General features: G+C 51.8%; 1 protein-coding gene across 4 annotated transcripts; it reads left to right on the forward strand.

Annotated features, from left to right (window-relative positions):
• Positions 1-1048: 1048 nt before the first annotated feature.
• On the forward strand, positions 1049-14367 carry CENPM (centromere protein M). 4 transcript variants are annotated; one of them, XM_033865929.2, is made up of 6 exons: positions 1049-1167; positions 1682-1761; positions 4647-4739; positions 7518-7597; positions 8769-8860; positions 13599-14367. In XM_033865929.2, exons 1-6 carry the CDS (start codon positions 1111-1113, stop codon positions 13737-13739), a joined length of 543 nt encoding a protein of 180 aa, XP_033721820.1. In that variant the 5' UTR covers positions 1049-1110; the 3' UTR covers positions 13740-14367. The 4 variants fall into 4 exon arrangements, with proteins under 4 accessions (XP_033721820.1, XP_073644216.1, XP_073644217.1 ...); XM_073788115.1 differs by lacking the exon at positions 13599-14367 and adding an exon at positions 11242-13592; XM_073788116.1 differs by lacking the exon at positions 13599-14367 and adding an exon at positions 11242-13592 and having other exon boundaries at positions 7518-7575.
• Positions 14368-15924: the final 1557 nt, after the last annotated feature.

Genomic DNA, 15924 nt, shown 5'->3' on the forward strand with positions numbered 1-15924 from the left:
CCTTTGTCCCTTACCCAGGAGTTTCATGTCTTCTGCAGCATCCATGAAAAGGTAACAGACTATTACTAATCAGTAATAAACAGTAACAGTTTATTAGTTTGTAAAATCTCAGGTGCTGCCCAGTTCTAGTCAATATGTGAAGTGCTATTGAGAAAACTGAGCAGAAAAGGGGAGAGAGGGATTATGGGAGGGCTTGCTATTTTAGATAGGGTCGTTAAGAAAGCCCCCTCTGATGAGGTGACATTGCAGCAGAAACCTGAATAAAGTGAGGAAACAAGCCATGTGACTATTTGGGAGGAGAGCATTTCAGCCAGAGGGAACCACAGGGCCAGGGGTCCTAGAGCCGTTTTTAGAGGGAGAAGGGCAGAAGATGAGGCCAGAGAGACTGTCAGGGGCCAGAACCCACAGAGCCTCAAAGGCCCCGTAAGGCATTTGCAATGTACCTGAGCAAGAGGAGAACTATTGATGGGTTTTGACCAGAGAAGTGGCCTGCTCTGATTTCTCTTTTTAAAGGATGACTCCGATTGCTGTGTGGAGAATAGCCAGTAGCCCTGGAGACCAGGGTGGAAGCAGGGAGCCAGTGAGAAGGCTCTTACAGTAGACCTGGTGAGAGAGGAGAGTGGCTTCTCCTGGTGCTGGGGTGGAGGTGGTGAGAAATGGTCGGCTTCTTGCATTTTAAGAATAGAACCCACAGGCTTGCTTACGGATTGATTGTGAGGTGCGGGGAAGAGGAGTCAAGAATGACCCAAGATTTTGTTCTTTGCAGCTGCAAGGACGGAGTCAACTGAGATGGAGAAGATGTGTGAGGGACAGGTTTGGAAGGAATCAAGAGCACCTTGAATGAGCACGAATTAATGAAAATGAATAACTGAATCACTGAATATCTTCTTTCTCCCAGTCGTGAAATAAAAGTCTTGTCCCGCAGGCAGCACCCTATGTGCCTAGAGCCAGCGGTGGAACCTCTCCTCGGAAAAGGCGGTAGTGGTTCCTTTAAGAAGGTCCTGCCCAAGCACTGTCACGTGACCCGCGATTACGCACAAGGGGTGGGCCACAGGGTGGTTTGAAAGCCCGGCGCGCACTGCACGAGCGGCGGTTCGGCCTGTCCCTGGGATGTCGGTGTTGCGGCCGCTGGACAAACTGCCTGGCCTGAACACGGCCACCATCTTGGTAGGCGTCAGCAGCCCAGATTCTCCCGCCCGCCTTTCCTCCCAGGCTGTGCCTCAGCCGCCAGGTCCCCTGCGCTCTCTGAGGTGCTGGCGTGGGCTGTTCTGGCTGGGGTGTGGTGGGCCGGAGAGCCACACTCTGAACCAATCGGAGTACCCGCCCTTCTGAGGCTGAGGGACATCCCCACCAATAAGTGCGCAGTTTCTGATTGATGGGGCGGCTGGGCGGGGCGACCGCGCGCAGGGCGGGGTGCCGGCTGTCCAAAACTCTGTTTTCCCGCGTAGAGGGATCGGACCTCCGGGAGAGACGATGCCTTTCCAGGAAGGGTCCGGGGAGGTAGTGAGTGCTTTCCGGGCAGGACCGGAGAGGGTGCAAACCTCGGGCCCTCTGCCGGAGTCCTCTCGGTAAAAGGGTGCCTCGCGCGCTGGAGCCAGAATCTTGGGTTCGCGGCCGTCCGGGCCCTCCAGCGGGACTGCTGTGTCCAGGTATCAGTCGGTCGCCTTCTCTCTCTGGGCAGCTGGTGGGCACGGAGGATGCTCTTCTGCAGCAGCTGGCCGAAGCGATGCTCAAGGAGGATTGCACATCGGAGCTGAAGGTGTAAGTAGCCTTATGCTGGGGGTGTCCGATCGCTGGCCTGGGCGCAAGGGAGAGCGGGGTTGGCTGTAGGGGGACCACCAGAGAGGCGGGCACAGGTGGAGCCGGTTGACCAACCCCTCAGAGACTCCGTCCTAACGCGTGATCTGTCCCCGTCCAAAGGCCTCCTCCATCACTGTCACACAGTTTTTCTATTTTCCTCTAGCACTTGTCACTATAAGAAGTTGCCATGTTTCTTTACTTGTTTCCAGTCTGCCACCCCTAGGGACCAAGGTCAGCCCCTTGAGGGCAGGGACTTTGACTTTTGCTCATTGGTGAATCCCCAGTGCCTTGAGCAATACTTGGCACAGAGTACATGCTCAGATAACCCCCAAATTTGGAGAAAAAGTAACTTTTTCTCCAAAAGTATATTTTGTTTTCCTTCTTCTAACTGAGAGGGAGTAGAAACAGCTGCTGGCAGGAGTCAAGTGACTGAATACATGTGGGTGTCATTCTCCCTGATAAAGATTATGTTCCCTTATTCTACCTAGTATGGGGCATTTCCAATTCCCACAGAGGAAATACCCTCTAGATTTGGATCATTCTCCTTCAACGTAATCTTTCCCTCAAAATAAAGATTGTTCATATGTCCATCTGTGCTCTACCTATGTTGCCAGGTTCTTTGGCTATAGAACACCAAACACAATAACCAATAATCTCAAACCCATAGCTCAGAAATTGGAAAGGATAAAAAAAAATTAATTTGGGACTTCCCTGGTGGTCCAGTGGTTGGAACTTTGTGCTTCCGCTGCAGGGGGCACGGGTTTGATCCCTGGTCCAGGATCTAAGATCCTGAATGCCATGGGGCAAGGCCCCCCCCCAAAAAAAAGTCAAAAAAAATAATTTAATTAGCATCAGAGTAAATGGAAAACGTGGATAAAATTGCCTACATTCAGCAAGATGGAAACCATTGGCAAAAAAGAGTCACATGACATGCAAAAAATCTGATGAAGAACCCACTCTGGGGAAAGGGGAAGAAAGCTCCTTTTTGAGTTCTCTGTGCCATTGAGGAATTTAATAGGAACATGAATTTTTTAAAGAAGCGTTCAAAGACCAAATAATAACACAACAGAATGAGAGGAAAAGGGAGGTTGCAGAGCTAAGGACAAAAAAGGTGAAAAATAATACCATATGAAATCTATCTAATAAATACATAGAAACAGCAAGGATCAGAGTAGATGTGGTTAAAGACTTAATTATTTACAAAGAAGAAAGATTTGAGAAAATTACAGCAAAAGTATTTGAAGTGTAGTAGAAGAAGACTTCCCTGGAATGAGTGAAGAGTTGAATTTGTCCATTAAAAAGGGTACATATATCTTGTTCCAGGAAAAATGGACAATTATTTACTTCTGAAGTAAATAATTCTTCAGACTTTTAGGCAGGAGAAGCAAATCACCCATATGGTCATCTGTTCATTCTGTTGTCAAGTATTTTCAGCTCTCTGCATTTGTAGTATTTGGCAGGAACTAGGTTTGACCTTTTGTGGTTATGTGGAGCCACGTGACTAGTTCTGGCCAATGAGTTGTGAGCAAAAATGATTGTCTCTTTATTGCTGAAGCATTTAGTTGCCAGTGAGAGACCTTCCTCAGTACCCTTTGTCTCTCTCATGTTCTAGAGTGGCAACTTCATTAGCTGAGGTCCGAAGTTATGGTTAGAGCAAAATATAAATGTATATAATAATACCATTAATAATAGCAATATAAATTACATTTGTAAGTTTTGTCCAAATGGTAAGGTAGATTATAAGAATGCTAATTTTCTCACTTTTCTTAATAATAGAGAATCAATCCCATATAGGTAGAATGAAAACTGTTAAAAATGATACCAACTTACTCATTTATTCCATAATCTTTTTTTAATTGGGTTCTTTGAGGAAATAACTTCTTGTGATTAAAAAATAATTTATCCAAAGTTCATCTTTTTTTTCAGTTCTACTTTAGTTATTTTGCTTCCACTAAATTCAGATAAAATTAATACTATTATCCTATTTTTATTTATTTTTATTTTTTATTTTTTGGCTGCACCATGCCCCTTGCGGGTTCTTAGTTCCACGACCAGGGATTGAACCTGGGCCACGGCAGTGAAAGCGCTACATGCTAACCACTGGACTGCCAGGGAACTCCCTCCTATTTTTCGATTACATCTACTGTATTCTAGTGTCTGAATGTGTATACATTATGTACATGGAGAGATGTTTAGAAAAATGTTCTCACGTTAATAGTAGTTATTTCTAGGTAACTGAACTTTTAGGAGTATGTGTTTCTTTTTTAACTTTTGTGTTTTGTATACTTTTTGGTATTCTTAAATTATAAGCTGAGGGGTGGGGGGCAGATGAGTAATAGTCATATGTGGAAATGGGCAGAAGTAGAGGATTCAAAAAAACCCTTCAGGTGGGTATTTGACAATCTGAGACTAAGTCCAGACAAGAATGATGAGGGTGACTTACCCAAGGTCACATAGCTGATAATTGGCAGACCTGGGATTTGGGGCCACTTCTGTCTTACTCCAAAGAGCTTCAATCTTAACACCTGAACTTCACAGTCCAACACCCTCCCCCGCTTCTGAGCCTGGTCTCCCTCCCAGCATGCAGTGTAGATGTCTAGCCTCATGCCATCTTATATCCAAAACTCCCTCTTGCCAAGGCAGTTACTAAACTTTCTGGCAGGGAGAGTAGAGCAGGAGTCATCTGGATAGGACCAGCTCTGCCCTGCCCCTGTGCTCACCTGAAAAGTCTTGCTTCAGGTGAATAGGAGAGGAGCTCTTGACAGCCTCTTCCCTGTGACGGGCGGCATGTGAACAGTCATTGTGATGTGGGTACGTATTTAGTCCTGCAATTTCTTGTTTTTCAGCCACTTGGCAAAGTCCCTCCCTCTGCCCTCCAATGTGAATCGGCCCCGAATTGACTTGATTGTGTTCGTGGTCAACCTTCACAGCAAACACAGGTGAGAGCCAGAGGATGGGGGCTGCCGGGCTCAGGTAGACCTGGCGCGGGGATGTGCTGGGACAGTGGCCTCACTTGTGATGGGAAGGAGAGGAGACAGGGAGAGGCTGCCTGGGGTTAACTTAGACGGTGAGGAGCGGGGAGCCAGTGGCCAATGCAAGATGTTTAAAAGACACTGATAAATGCCAGCAGTGTCATCTGTCATTTGGCTCTCTGAGGCCTACTGTGTATCCCTGACAGCAGGCACAGACATGAATGAAACAGACCCTGTCCTCAAGGTCCATTAGGGGAGGAGGCTAGACTTTTGAACAGACAGTTACAGTACCTGCGATGGGTACTGTAAAAAGAAGGAAGCAGGGGGCTGTGAGAGCCCAAACAAGACCTCTGACTCCCAGGACTTAGGTCAGGCTAGACTTCCCGGTGGAGGTGACATTTAAGTAGACACCTGAGAGATGACGAGAAATTAGCCAGGGAAAGAGAAAGTGAGCAGAATGTTCCAGGTGGAGGGTTAATGCAAAGGGCAGGAGGAGTGTAGTGTGTTCGGAGGACTGTCGAGGCCTGGGCAGCATCAGAGCCAGTCTAGCGCGGGCCCGTGGCAGTGGCAGCATGGGTGGTGTTGATGCTGGTGGCCTGATCCGGTCTCCCTATGGTGCTGGCAACCCTGGGGACAGGACTGCAGCCAGCCTAGGGAGTACAGAAGAAAGGTCTGCCCTCTCCCTCCTGGGTGACAGCAGGCTAAGAGCAGGACACAGTGTCCAGCACAGAAACCAAGGCAGATACCTGGGCCTGTGGTAGGGATCAAGGGAAGGATGTGGTGGAAACACCTGGGAATCCAGTGGCATAGAGACACCAGATACCTGTAGCATCAGGACCAAGTCCAGACCGCACTACCTGACCGGTTGGAACCAGTCAGTGGTGACTTAGGCCCAGGTGGCGCTGAGATCTGCCGTGGTTGCCAGAAGGCCCTGGCTCAGCAGATCTGTTGCTCTTTGGGTGAGATCTCTCTGTTCACCAGAAGGGACACTGGCCCAAGTCTTTGGAGAGATCCTGCTTCACAGCCACACTTAGGGGCAGGGCCGCTGTTGCTGTTGGCCTCAGGCTGTGTTCATTCAGCCTGAAGCCTGACCTTTGAGATGGCTTTTTGGCCAGGAGACCACAGGTTCCTTCATCACTCCCTGGACACGAGTGAATGAAAGCCTCAACCCAGAAGGTCAGGGTGCCGTTGCTTAGAGGAAAAGAGTGTTTTCATATGATTGATATGACTTAAAATCACTGTAATCTTAATGCAAAGCAATTCAGCAATACTTATCTACACTTAAAAAAGACACATACTGTGACCCAGCCATTCCACTTCTAGCATCTGTCCTACAGAAACGTTTGCTTGGATGTGTAAGGACCTGTGGGAAAGAAAATTCATGCAGCATCTTTCGTAACGGTGAACAAGAGGAGACCGTTTAAATGTCCATCACAGGGAAAGTAGTTTGTGGTACTGTGTGGTCATTCCAAAGAATGTAACAGAGTTGTCGAACCCAGTTAGACCCAACTGGATGCTGGTACCTATCACTGTCTGTATTTGCATATGAAAAATATTCCAGAAGAATTACACCCCCAACTGTCAGCAACAGTATCTCTGGGGAGTTGAAACGGAAGGTGGTGCTGGAGACGGGGACTTCTACTTTTTACTTATACACCCGTATTTACTGTTTGATTATATTACGAACTTGAGTCACTTTGTAATTAAAAGTAGTTTGGGAAATTCCCTGGCAGTCCAGTGGTTAGGACTCCTCGCTCTCACTGCCGAGGGCCCACGTTCATCCCTGGTCGGGGAGCTAAGATCTCACAAACCGTGTGGAGTAGCCAAAAACAGAACTACCATCTGACCCAGCAATGCCACTACTGGGCATATACCCTGAGGAAACCATAACTCAAAAAGAGACATGGACCACAGTGTTCATTGCAGCACTGTTTACAATAGCCAGGTCATGGAAGCAACCTAAATGCCCATCGACAGATGAATGGATAAAGAAGATGTGGCACATATATGCAATGGAATATTATTCAGTATAAAAGGGGACGAAATTGGGTCATTTGTGGAGACGTGGATGAGTCTAGAGACTGTCATACAGAGTGAAGTAAGTCAGAGAGAAACAAATATTGTATATTAACACATATATGTGGAATCTAGAAAAATGGTACAGATGAACCGATTTGCAGGGCAGAAATAGACACACAAATGTAGAGAACAGACGTATGGACACTAAGGGGGAAAAGTGCCGGGGTGGGAGGGGGGTGGTGGGATGTATTGGGAGATTGGGATTGACATGTATACACTGATGTGTATAAAATGGATGATTAATAAGAACCTGCTGTATAAAAAAATAAATAAAATTAAATTTTTTAAAAAATGTAGGGTTTCCCTGGTGGTGCAGCGGTTGAGAGTCCGCCTGCTGATGCAGGGGACACAGGTTCGTGCCCCGGTCCGGGAAGATCCCACATGCCATGGAGCGGCTGGGCCCGTGAGCCATGGCCGCTGAGCCTGCGTGTCTGGAGCCTGTGCTCCGCAACGGGAGAGGCCACAACAGTGAGAGGCCCGCGTACCGCAAAAAAAAAAAAAAAAGTGTAGTTTAAAGATATGAAAGGACAAAGTATTCCTCTAGGGCTGTTTCCTGTCACCCTCCTCTCGTTCTCTGGCCTCTCTGGCAGCAGAGGCGGGGCGGCTTCTGCTTTCTCTGTTGTGAGGTTTGTCCTCTGCTTTGTCCTCTCGCCCTGGCCACTGCAGCCTCCGGAATGTTGAGGAGTCCCTGCACCATGTGGACGCCACCTTCTTCCTGGGGAAGGTGAGCTTCCTCGCCACAGGCGGTAAGTGCATCCCTCCCCCGCCGCTCACCCCCTCCCTCGCCAACCCAGGGCAGGCTGTGGCTGGGCCTGTGGTGGACTCCTTGCAAAGGCAGCCTGGGTGATGGAAAACACATGCATTTTGGAATCTGATGTTGTCAGTCTTTATAAAGCAAATCTGAGCTGATCCGTCTGCCAAGTTAATTCCGCTGAGATAACGGCTTAGAGGTGCCTAGTGGCTCTCTGTGGCTTTCAGAGTAAAATCCAAACTCCTGTAAAGGCACAAAGTATTTTGCAGTTTGGCCCCTGCTTCCTGTCTTATTTCCTATTACTCTTCCCCTCTTTGGCTCAGCTTATAGTTCTCTGAAACTTGGTAATATCAACAGTGGAAATAATAACAGCTACCCTACATCGAGCACTCACAATAGACCAGACACTGTCCTAAGTGCTTTGTTTCTATATTACTTAATCTTCACGACAGGTACTACTGTAGTAGGTACTATTTTCTCTGTTTTGCAGCAGAGGAAACTGTGGTCACGAGGTTAGGTAACTTGCCCAAGGCCCCGCAGCTGAGCAGTGGTAGAGCAGAGATTCACACGTAGAGAGTCATATTCCAGAGCCCATGCCTTTAATGATTGTACCATGTGGCTTCTCTCAAATACTCTTTCCTCTTCTTTATCTCGCTAACCCCTATTTTCTGCCTCCTGGGGGACCTGACCAGCCCTGCAGTCTGGGCCCTCAGGGTATCCATCCCACACATGCCTCTGTCAGAGACTCCTAACCCTTCTACCTACACTGACGGTGTGCCTGCCCCACCAGCTACACTGCGAGCTCCTTGCAGGAAGGGCCTGGCGCAGATGATTCTCATTAAGCACTGCTGGATAAATGGACACCAGGTCACTTCTGTGTGTTCATTCATTGAATCTCGATAGTAACTCAGCAGGGTAGGGGTCGTTACTATCCTCATTTCACAGATGAGGAAATTCGTGTTTTTATTGAGGACTCTCTCCAAGCCCCTTCAGCCTATTTTCTGATTTGATGATCTTGACTGCCCTGAAAGGAAGGTAGAACAGGCTTGTCACCCCACTGACTAGTAAGAAACGGAGGCCCAGAGAGGGGAAATGAACTACTTGGCCCAGTGCTTCCTAGATCACAGTCATGAAGGTAGAGATTACAGGCCGTGGCTTCTTTGCAGCTGGGCGGGAGAGCCACTGCAGCATTCACCGGAACACCGTCATGCAGCTGGCCCACACCTACCGGAGCCCCCTGCTCTTCTGCGACCTGGAGGTGAGGACCCCAAGCACGCGGGTTGAGGGGTGGGGCAGTCAGCACACAGTGGCCGTGGCAGGGATGCTCCTTGGAGGCTCGCCGAGTACCCTGGTGAAGGGGGTCCTGATATGGAGACAAGATCCTCATTTGAATCCTGGCTCTTCTGCTCGCCGTCCTTGGGTGGGTCACCGTAAGCCTTGGGTGGGTCACTGAAAGCCTTGGGTTCGCACATGTAAAGTAGGGTGATGCTCCGTGCACATCTTGAGCTCTGCTCATACACCAGGCGCCATCACCTCTTGCTTTTGCGTCGTTGTCTCTACTCGTAACTAAGTCTTGTGTGTGTACCTGTGGGTCCATGTTAATATCTCACTTCCCTGCTGGGGTTAAGTGCTGTGAGGCCAGGCATCTTGTCTGCCTCATTAACCAGCAGTGAAGGTGCCCAGTGTCCCCCTTACATCCCTGGATTGCAGACCTTGTCTGGTCCCAGCCTGGGGCAGGGGGTCTAGCAGGCAGCAGAAGGGGAGGCTGGGTAGGTGGGCAGGTGCTTGGATGGATACATGTGATATTAGTTCTGCCCTGACTTGCTTGTGTGGGTGTTTCTCACGAGGTGAATGCTCATTGTGGGGCCAGCACAGCAGATTTCTATTTTGCTGTTGAATTTTGCTCTTCAGCCTCTCTTTGTGTGGTACGGAACCTGATGACTTTTTGCTAAAGGGTCCTCAGCAGGAGTTGATGCTGCTGCCTCTGGGCTCCCAGGGCCTGGGCTGCCCCACCCGCACGCCAGGCCTGCTCAGTTGGTTTTGAGATTCGTTTTAAAGATTTGTGTTTCTGCTCTGTTCTGGGTCTTGCACCTGTTCCCAAAAGCAAAGTGATGTCGTAAGAGGGAACTGAGTCAGTATGTGGTCCCTCATCACCAAGGGTTCTTACTCTGGGGTCTGTGGACCCCTCTGGTCGGAAGGGAGAACAATTCAGGGGATTTGCGGACCTGGACGAGGAAAAAAAATTACTTCTTGTTTTCAGTAACTTCTAAAAGAAATTTATCATTGTGAATGTAGGCAAGAGATGTCAGTAGTATTAGCAGAACCTGTGACTGTTAGCAATAGAAGCGGCGGGACGTTGCCATGTCCCATGGGGATTGGGGCAGCTCTCATTACTACTCCGACACTGCAGAAGTCATTAGACCTGCCCTAGATCTCATTCGGCGCATCGGTTAAGATGTACAAATTTGTGTTTCACATTTGATGACTATTTTAAGAACCCCGACTAGACCGATGCTCCGATCTCACAGGTAGGACCTGAGGCCCGGGGCACCCCTGAGGAGCCTGTCCCTGCAGGCTTTCCTCACAACAGGAGAGGCGAGACGTGCTCACAGTCACACAGCTAGGAAGTCAGCGGAAGAGCCAGGTTGGCGTGCAGCTGTCCCTTTCCTGTCTTAGCGGGCTGACTGTGTGGCTTTGAACAAGTCGACCCACCCCCAACACACGCACACACACGCACACGCACACGCACACGCACACAGCCTGCCTTCTCTTGGCGCTGAAGGGGAATCGCCATCTTTGCTCCACGGCAGAGGTGCGCGTGGTGCTGCAGTTCTGTGTGTGGCCATGAGGTGGCAGGCTGTAGCAGGTCCTGGGTTGTCCTCTAGCCTGAGAACTTCTCTCAAAAAAAGGTCTGGGGGAAAAAAAAAAAAAAAAAAGGTCTGGGGCCGACTTTCTATTTCCAGCCAGCAGCAGCCCTGCTGAGAACCTAGACCTGGCATTCTCTCACACAAAGCACCCAGTGTCTGGACGGTCAACACTCCTCGTACCGCTGTCGTCCCGTTCGGGGCACCCTCCTCCGCTTAATCGACTTGGAGCCTCACCGTATTCTGAGGCCTTTGCGTGGCAGGAATTATTAGCCCCGTTTTACATATGAGGAAACACCCAGGGAGGTGTGGGATTCGCCCAGTGAAATCATTTCCCAGCTCCGCTGATCGGGCCCTGTGCTGGTCCCTGAGAACACAAATGCCTCAGATATTGGCCCTGCCTCTCAGAGGCAAGCAAAATAGACCGACATGTAACATACGCAGCAGGAGAAGGATTTGCAGAGCTTTGGAAGCCTGGCAGTGGAATTCAGCCATTCCTTCCTGTAGGTGACGGGGCGTCATGATAGGGTCAGAAGTGGGATTTGCGGGCCACGTCTCTGGAGTATGATGTGTGGATGGGAGGAGGCCTGGCCACAGGCAGGAGGCCTCGGGACGAGGCTGCTGCGGGAAGCGGACTGTGGAGTCCAAGTGAGAGCAGCAGCAGTTTGGAGGGACAGTTCAGAGGCAGAGGCCACAGAGCTCAGAGGACTTATTCAGCAAGTATTTCTGGACTTCCCTGGTGGTGCAGTGGTTAAGACTCTGCCTGCCAATGCAGGGGACACAGGTTCGAGCCCTGGTCCGGGAGGATCTCACATGCCACAGAGCAACTAAGCCCATGTACCACAACTACTGAGCCTGCACTCTAGAGCCCGCGAGCCACAACTACTGAAGCCCGCGTGCCACAACTACTGAAGCCCACGAGCCACAACTACTGAAGCCCACGTGCCTAGAGCCCATGCTTTTCAACAAGAGAAGCCACCACAATGAGAAGCCCACGCACCGCAACGAAGAGTAGCCCCCGCTCGCCACAACTAGAGAAAGCCCGCGCGCAGCAACGAAGACCCAATGCAGCCAAAATAAATACATTAATTAAAAAAATAATAAAACAAGTATTTCTTACATAACCTACAGTGCGCCGAGCATTGTTCTAGGCACTAGGGAAGCAGCATAGAGCCAGAACAGTTTTAAAACTCCCAATTCTGTTCTAGTGGAGGAAACAAAGTGAGGAAGTAGAACGTATGGCGTGTTAGAGAATGGATGTGACCTGTCAGGTGGTGGTAAAGTGGCAAGATTTACATAGGGGTTGAAGGGGCTCACTAAAAAAAATGACCTGTAAGTAAAGACTTGAAGGAAGGCGCCGTGGGGTCTCCTGGTGGAAAGGCCCACTAGGTTGGAGAAACAGCAAGTTCAAAGGCCCTGAGTTTGGAACTTGCCTGCTGTGTTCAAGGTCCACAGGGAGGCATGGGTGGCTGGAGCAGAGCTGTGAGAGACGAGTCAGAGTGACCGTGGGGCTTTGTGGGTCGTAGGACAGGTGGTGGCTTTCACTCTGAGTTAGACTGGAGCAATGGAAAGTGTGGGGCTGGGCAGGGGGAACACAGCCTGACTCGGGTTTTAAGTGGGTCCCTGCAACTGTTGGGAGGAGAGTGGACTGAAGGGAGACAGGGGCAGAAAGAAGGAGATGGGCCTGGGGACTGTGTCTGGAAGAGTTAAGAGTGGCCTTGGCTCAGTGGTGTCTGGGGAAGAGGGAGATGAGATGGTCTGTGATGCTGGGTGTTTCCAGGGCGGGGCCAACAGATGTGCTGATGGCCTGGATGTGAGACAGGAGAGGAAGAAGAGTCAAGGTCGACTCTGGAGTTTTCAGCCTGAGCAACTGGAAGGATAGGGTTGCCTGTGGCTGAGATGGGGGGCGACTGCAGTTTGGGGGGACTCCCAGGAACTCCGTCTTAGACACACTAAGACTGAGGAGTCTGTTAGATGTCTACACAGAAACCAAGCAGGCAGCGGCACGTGTGTCTAACATTCAGAGGAAAGGTCTGGAGATGCAGTTTGAGCATCCTCAGCAATTAGATGGTTTGAAGGTCACAGAGCTGGATGAGATCACCTGGGGACCGAGTGTGGGGGAAAGAGATGCAAAGGCCAAGCCCTGGGACCCCCAGCAGTTAGATGTCACACAGAGGAGGGAGCAGCCTGTGGGGTGAGAGGAGAAGCCCCGGAGGGTGGGGTCCTGGGAGCCAGGTGGAAAAGACTTGTCAAGGGGAGGGAGCAGCTGCGTCAGATTCTGCTGAGAGGAGACTCAGTGCGGATGAGGCCATGTGATGAGGACTGACGTCACCTCTGGATTTAAAACCCAGGATGTCGTGGGTGGCAAATGGTGGAGGACGTGGGGATGCCTGATCACTAGCTTGGGTGACTGGGTGGATGGTGGCGCCCTTTCCCCAGTTAGAGAGGGAACAGGGGAAGGGGGAGATGCTTCTGAGGCCACCTGTTGGTCAGGGGAGAACATCTGAGCATCACTGTTTATTCCTCAACATTTCTAATGAGCACCTCATCTGCCCGCGCCATCTGATGCCAGGCCCTAGGACAGTCTTGTCACCCCTGCCTAATCCCATGGCTCCTCTGGGCCCGCCAGCCCTTCAGAGGCCCTGATATAGGAACCGTCTGTTGACAGTGCCTCCCTGTCCTCGGAAAGGGCCACTCTCTACCCACCCCTCCTTTCTACCCCTGTGAGCGTCTTTCTCAGACAGATCCCAGGTTGGGAAGCCTTTGGGGCCTACTGTACCCCAGCGTTGGTTGGGACTAGCCCTGGTTCAGATGCCAGCTCTGCAGGCACTAACTGTGTGCCTCTGGACAGTTGGCCTAACCTCGCCAGCCCAGCTTGCGGGGCCTTCATTTCTTCTGGAGCAAGGGTCATCGTCTCTGGTATCCCTGGAGGGTGTTTGAAGGATTCGGTAAACTAAGGTGGTTGGAAACGGCTCGGCGAGGTGTGGCGCGGACAAGGGCGTGGCCATGCTGGGCAGCGGTGCCCTGAGCTGTCCCCACATCTCAGCACCCCGCTCCCCCGGGCAGCCTGCGGAGCTGCTCCACGTGAGAGGAGCAGACCCCTCACCGCTGTTCTCTGCTCTTCCTCTGCAGATAGAAGACTTTCGAGCCACCATGGCGCAGCGCCTGGTCCGCATGCTGCAGATCTGCGCCGGCCATGTGCCCAGCGTCTCGGCCCTGAACCTGCTGTCCCTGCTGCAGAGCTCTGAGAACCCCTCCCTGGAGGACCTGTGAGGGCCACCAGCCCCCGGGCTGCCCCTCCCCAGGGCTTGGTGCCCGGCTCAGTAAACAGTCACTGTTGCCGGGGCTTGACAGGCCGGGGTCAGCAGGCAGTTGCCTCAGGGCCCAAAGTCCTCGAGCTCCAGCAGCACGTGCTGGGGGCAGGGGGTGGGGAGGGAGCCCAGCTGGTGGGACTGCAGCCCCCCTCCCCCTCCCACGCTCACTCCAGCAGAGCCCCAGGTCTTCGTCCATCTGACGTGTTCTCTCTCCACTTAAGACTTCAACCGAACAAAGGGTCCGTGGCTAAAAAAAGATTGAAAATCACTAGTCTCGTCCACCACTCTGATTTTGCAGATGAGCAAACTGACTCAGAACAATTAGGAGCCGGGTGGGGGGAGCTTGGACTCTGTGAGCCCAGTCTGACTCTGCATCCTGGCCTTGCCATGCCTGGTTATAGGACCTGGTTGTTGCCTCCTGGGGCCTCAGTTTTCCCAGGTGTGAAATGGAGATTGTTCTCCCTACCCTGTTGCGTTGTGAGGATTGTGTGACGTGGTGGAGGTGAAGTGCTTGAGGTTGTATGACTCTTGCGCTTGTCTGAGCGCCTGCTGTATTTCATAATAAACGTGTTGATGCTTACACAGTGCCAGGTGAGCACTCGATGAACAGTTATTTGAACGATTATTTGAAATCACACAGAGCTAAGTTCAAAACCTGGTGCACATCCAGGAATTACACTGTGAAGTCTTAAGGTTGTGCGAATTCAGTGAGAGAATCTGAGGGCTGCTTTCTGGGTTGGCAGCAAGAGATTGTGCCATGACCATTGCTTTCCTTCTCCTTTGGGTCTCATTAGAATTTGTGGAAGTGCCGGGATTAGAATCCAGAAACCCTGGCAGCCAGATCTGGGCTCCGGCTGCTCCCCCGTGGCCGGCTGGGCATGCATGTGAGAGCTTGGGGGTGAAGAGGAGGCCTGGGGGGAGAGGCCTCAGGAGGAAAGCCAGGTTCTGGCTACCTTGGAGCGTGACAGCGCCCTCCCAACCCCGCCCCTCCTGCTTGTGCCCCGGCCTGTCCTCCATCCTCAGGCCTCAGGACCGACCGGCCCTGCTTGATGCCTTGGACGGTGCCAGCACTGCAGGGCCTCTGCTTTGACGTCACCATGGCAGCCGCAGCTCACGCTCTCCACCGAAGGATGGGCCAACCTGAAACTCGGTGCAGGCGTCATAAGGGTAGGGCCCGCCTTTCTCCTCTCCTTGGGTTCCTTCCAGACCTGGCCCAGCACCCGACCCCTCGTGCGTGCTCGGTAAGGTTTGCAGATGCCTGGCTGTCTTCCAGGGAGCCCCCTCAGCCCACCGAGAACCTCAGCTGCCAGCTGTGGAGACTCGGTTCAGGTCCCAGACGTCACCCACCCGACGTCGCAGAGCTTCACACTTCACAGAGCCCTTCTCACACAGTCGCTCCTGCCACCCTCCCCGCAGACCTGTGAGGTTGACAGTGTTTCCCCATTTCAGTTAATGAAACTGAGACTGTTGTCATCAGAGGCTTATCCACAGTCGCACAGCTAATCGGAGGCAGAGACGACCTCTGGCCCCAATTCTCTGCTTTTTCTCTCTGGTTGTTCTCTTAGGCACCTAATCGTTGAACAAAGGTTTGGGCATCTCTGCTGGGCAGGCCCTGAGCTGAGAACACAGAAATGGTGGACACACAGGCCTTGAGCCAGAGAAAGCAGCCATTTGGAAGGGCAGTCTCCTATTAGCACAGGGGGAGGCTTCACAGAGGGGAGGGCGGAGAGCAGGCCAGGGGCCCGGCCCACCGCAGGAGGAGGATGTTGCAAGCCTCAGGCTCCAGCAGGCCTGGGGCACAAGGATCGCCCAAGGACTCGCAGCATCTGGGAAGGGAAGCCAGCTTCTGTGCTGAGGTTGGGGTGGGTCTGGCTTGAAGGAAGAGGCTGGCAGTAAAGGTGGGCAGTGAATCCGCGGGGATGGGCTGGATCAGCAGAGGTCCAGGAGGCCAGCCTTCCAGAAGGACCCTCGGCTCCTAGAAAACCGGCATTGTCTTCAGCCCCTCAGGAGCCTGGGCCACAAAGGGCAGGGCTTTGCAGGGCTGCGGTGGGTGGAGGGGGCGGGGGGGGGGGGGGGGGGGGGCCAGGGAGGAGGCCTTTGGGGGATGGAGCATGGTGTCCAAGCAGGAGAGTGCAGCGGTGTGG

The sequence above is a fragment of the Tursiops truncatus genome, chromosome 11 (assembly GCF_011762595.2).
Source record: "Tursiops truncatus isolate mTurTru1 chromosome 11, mTurTru1.mat.Y, whole genome shotgun sequence".
Lineage (NCBI taxonomy): Eukaryota > Metazoa > Chordata > Mammalia > Artiodactyla > Delphinidae > Tursiops > Tursiops truncatus.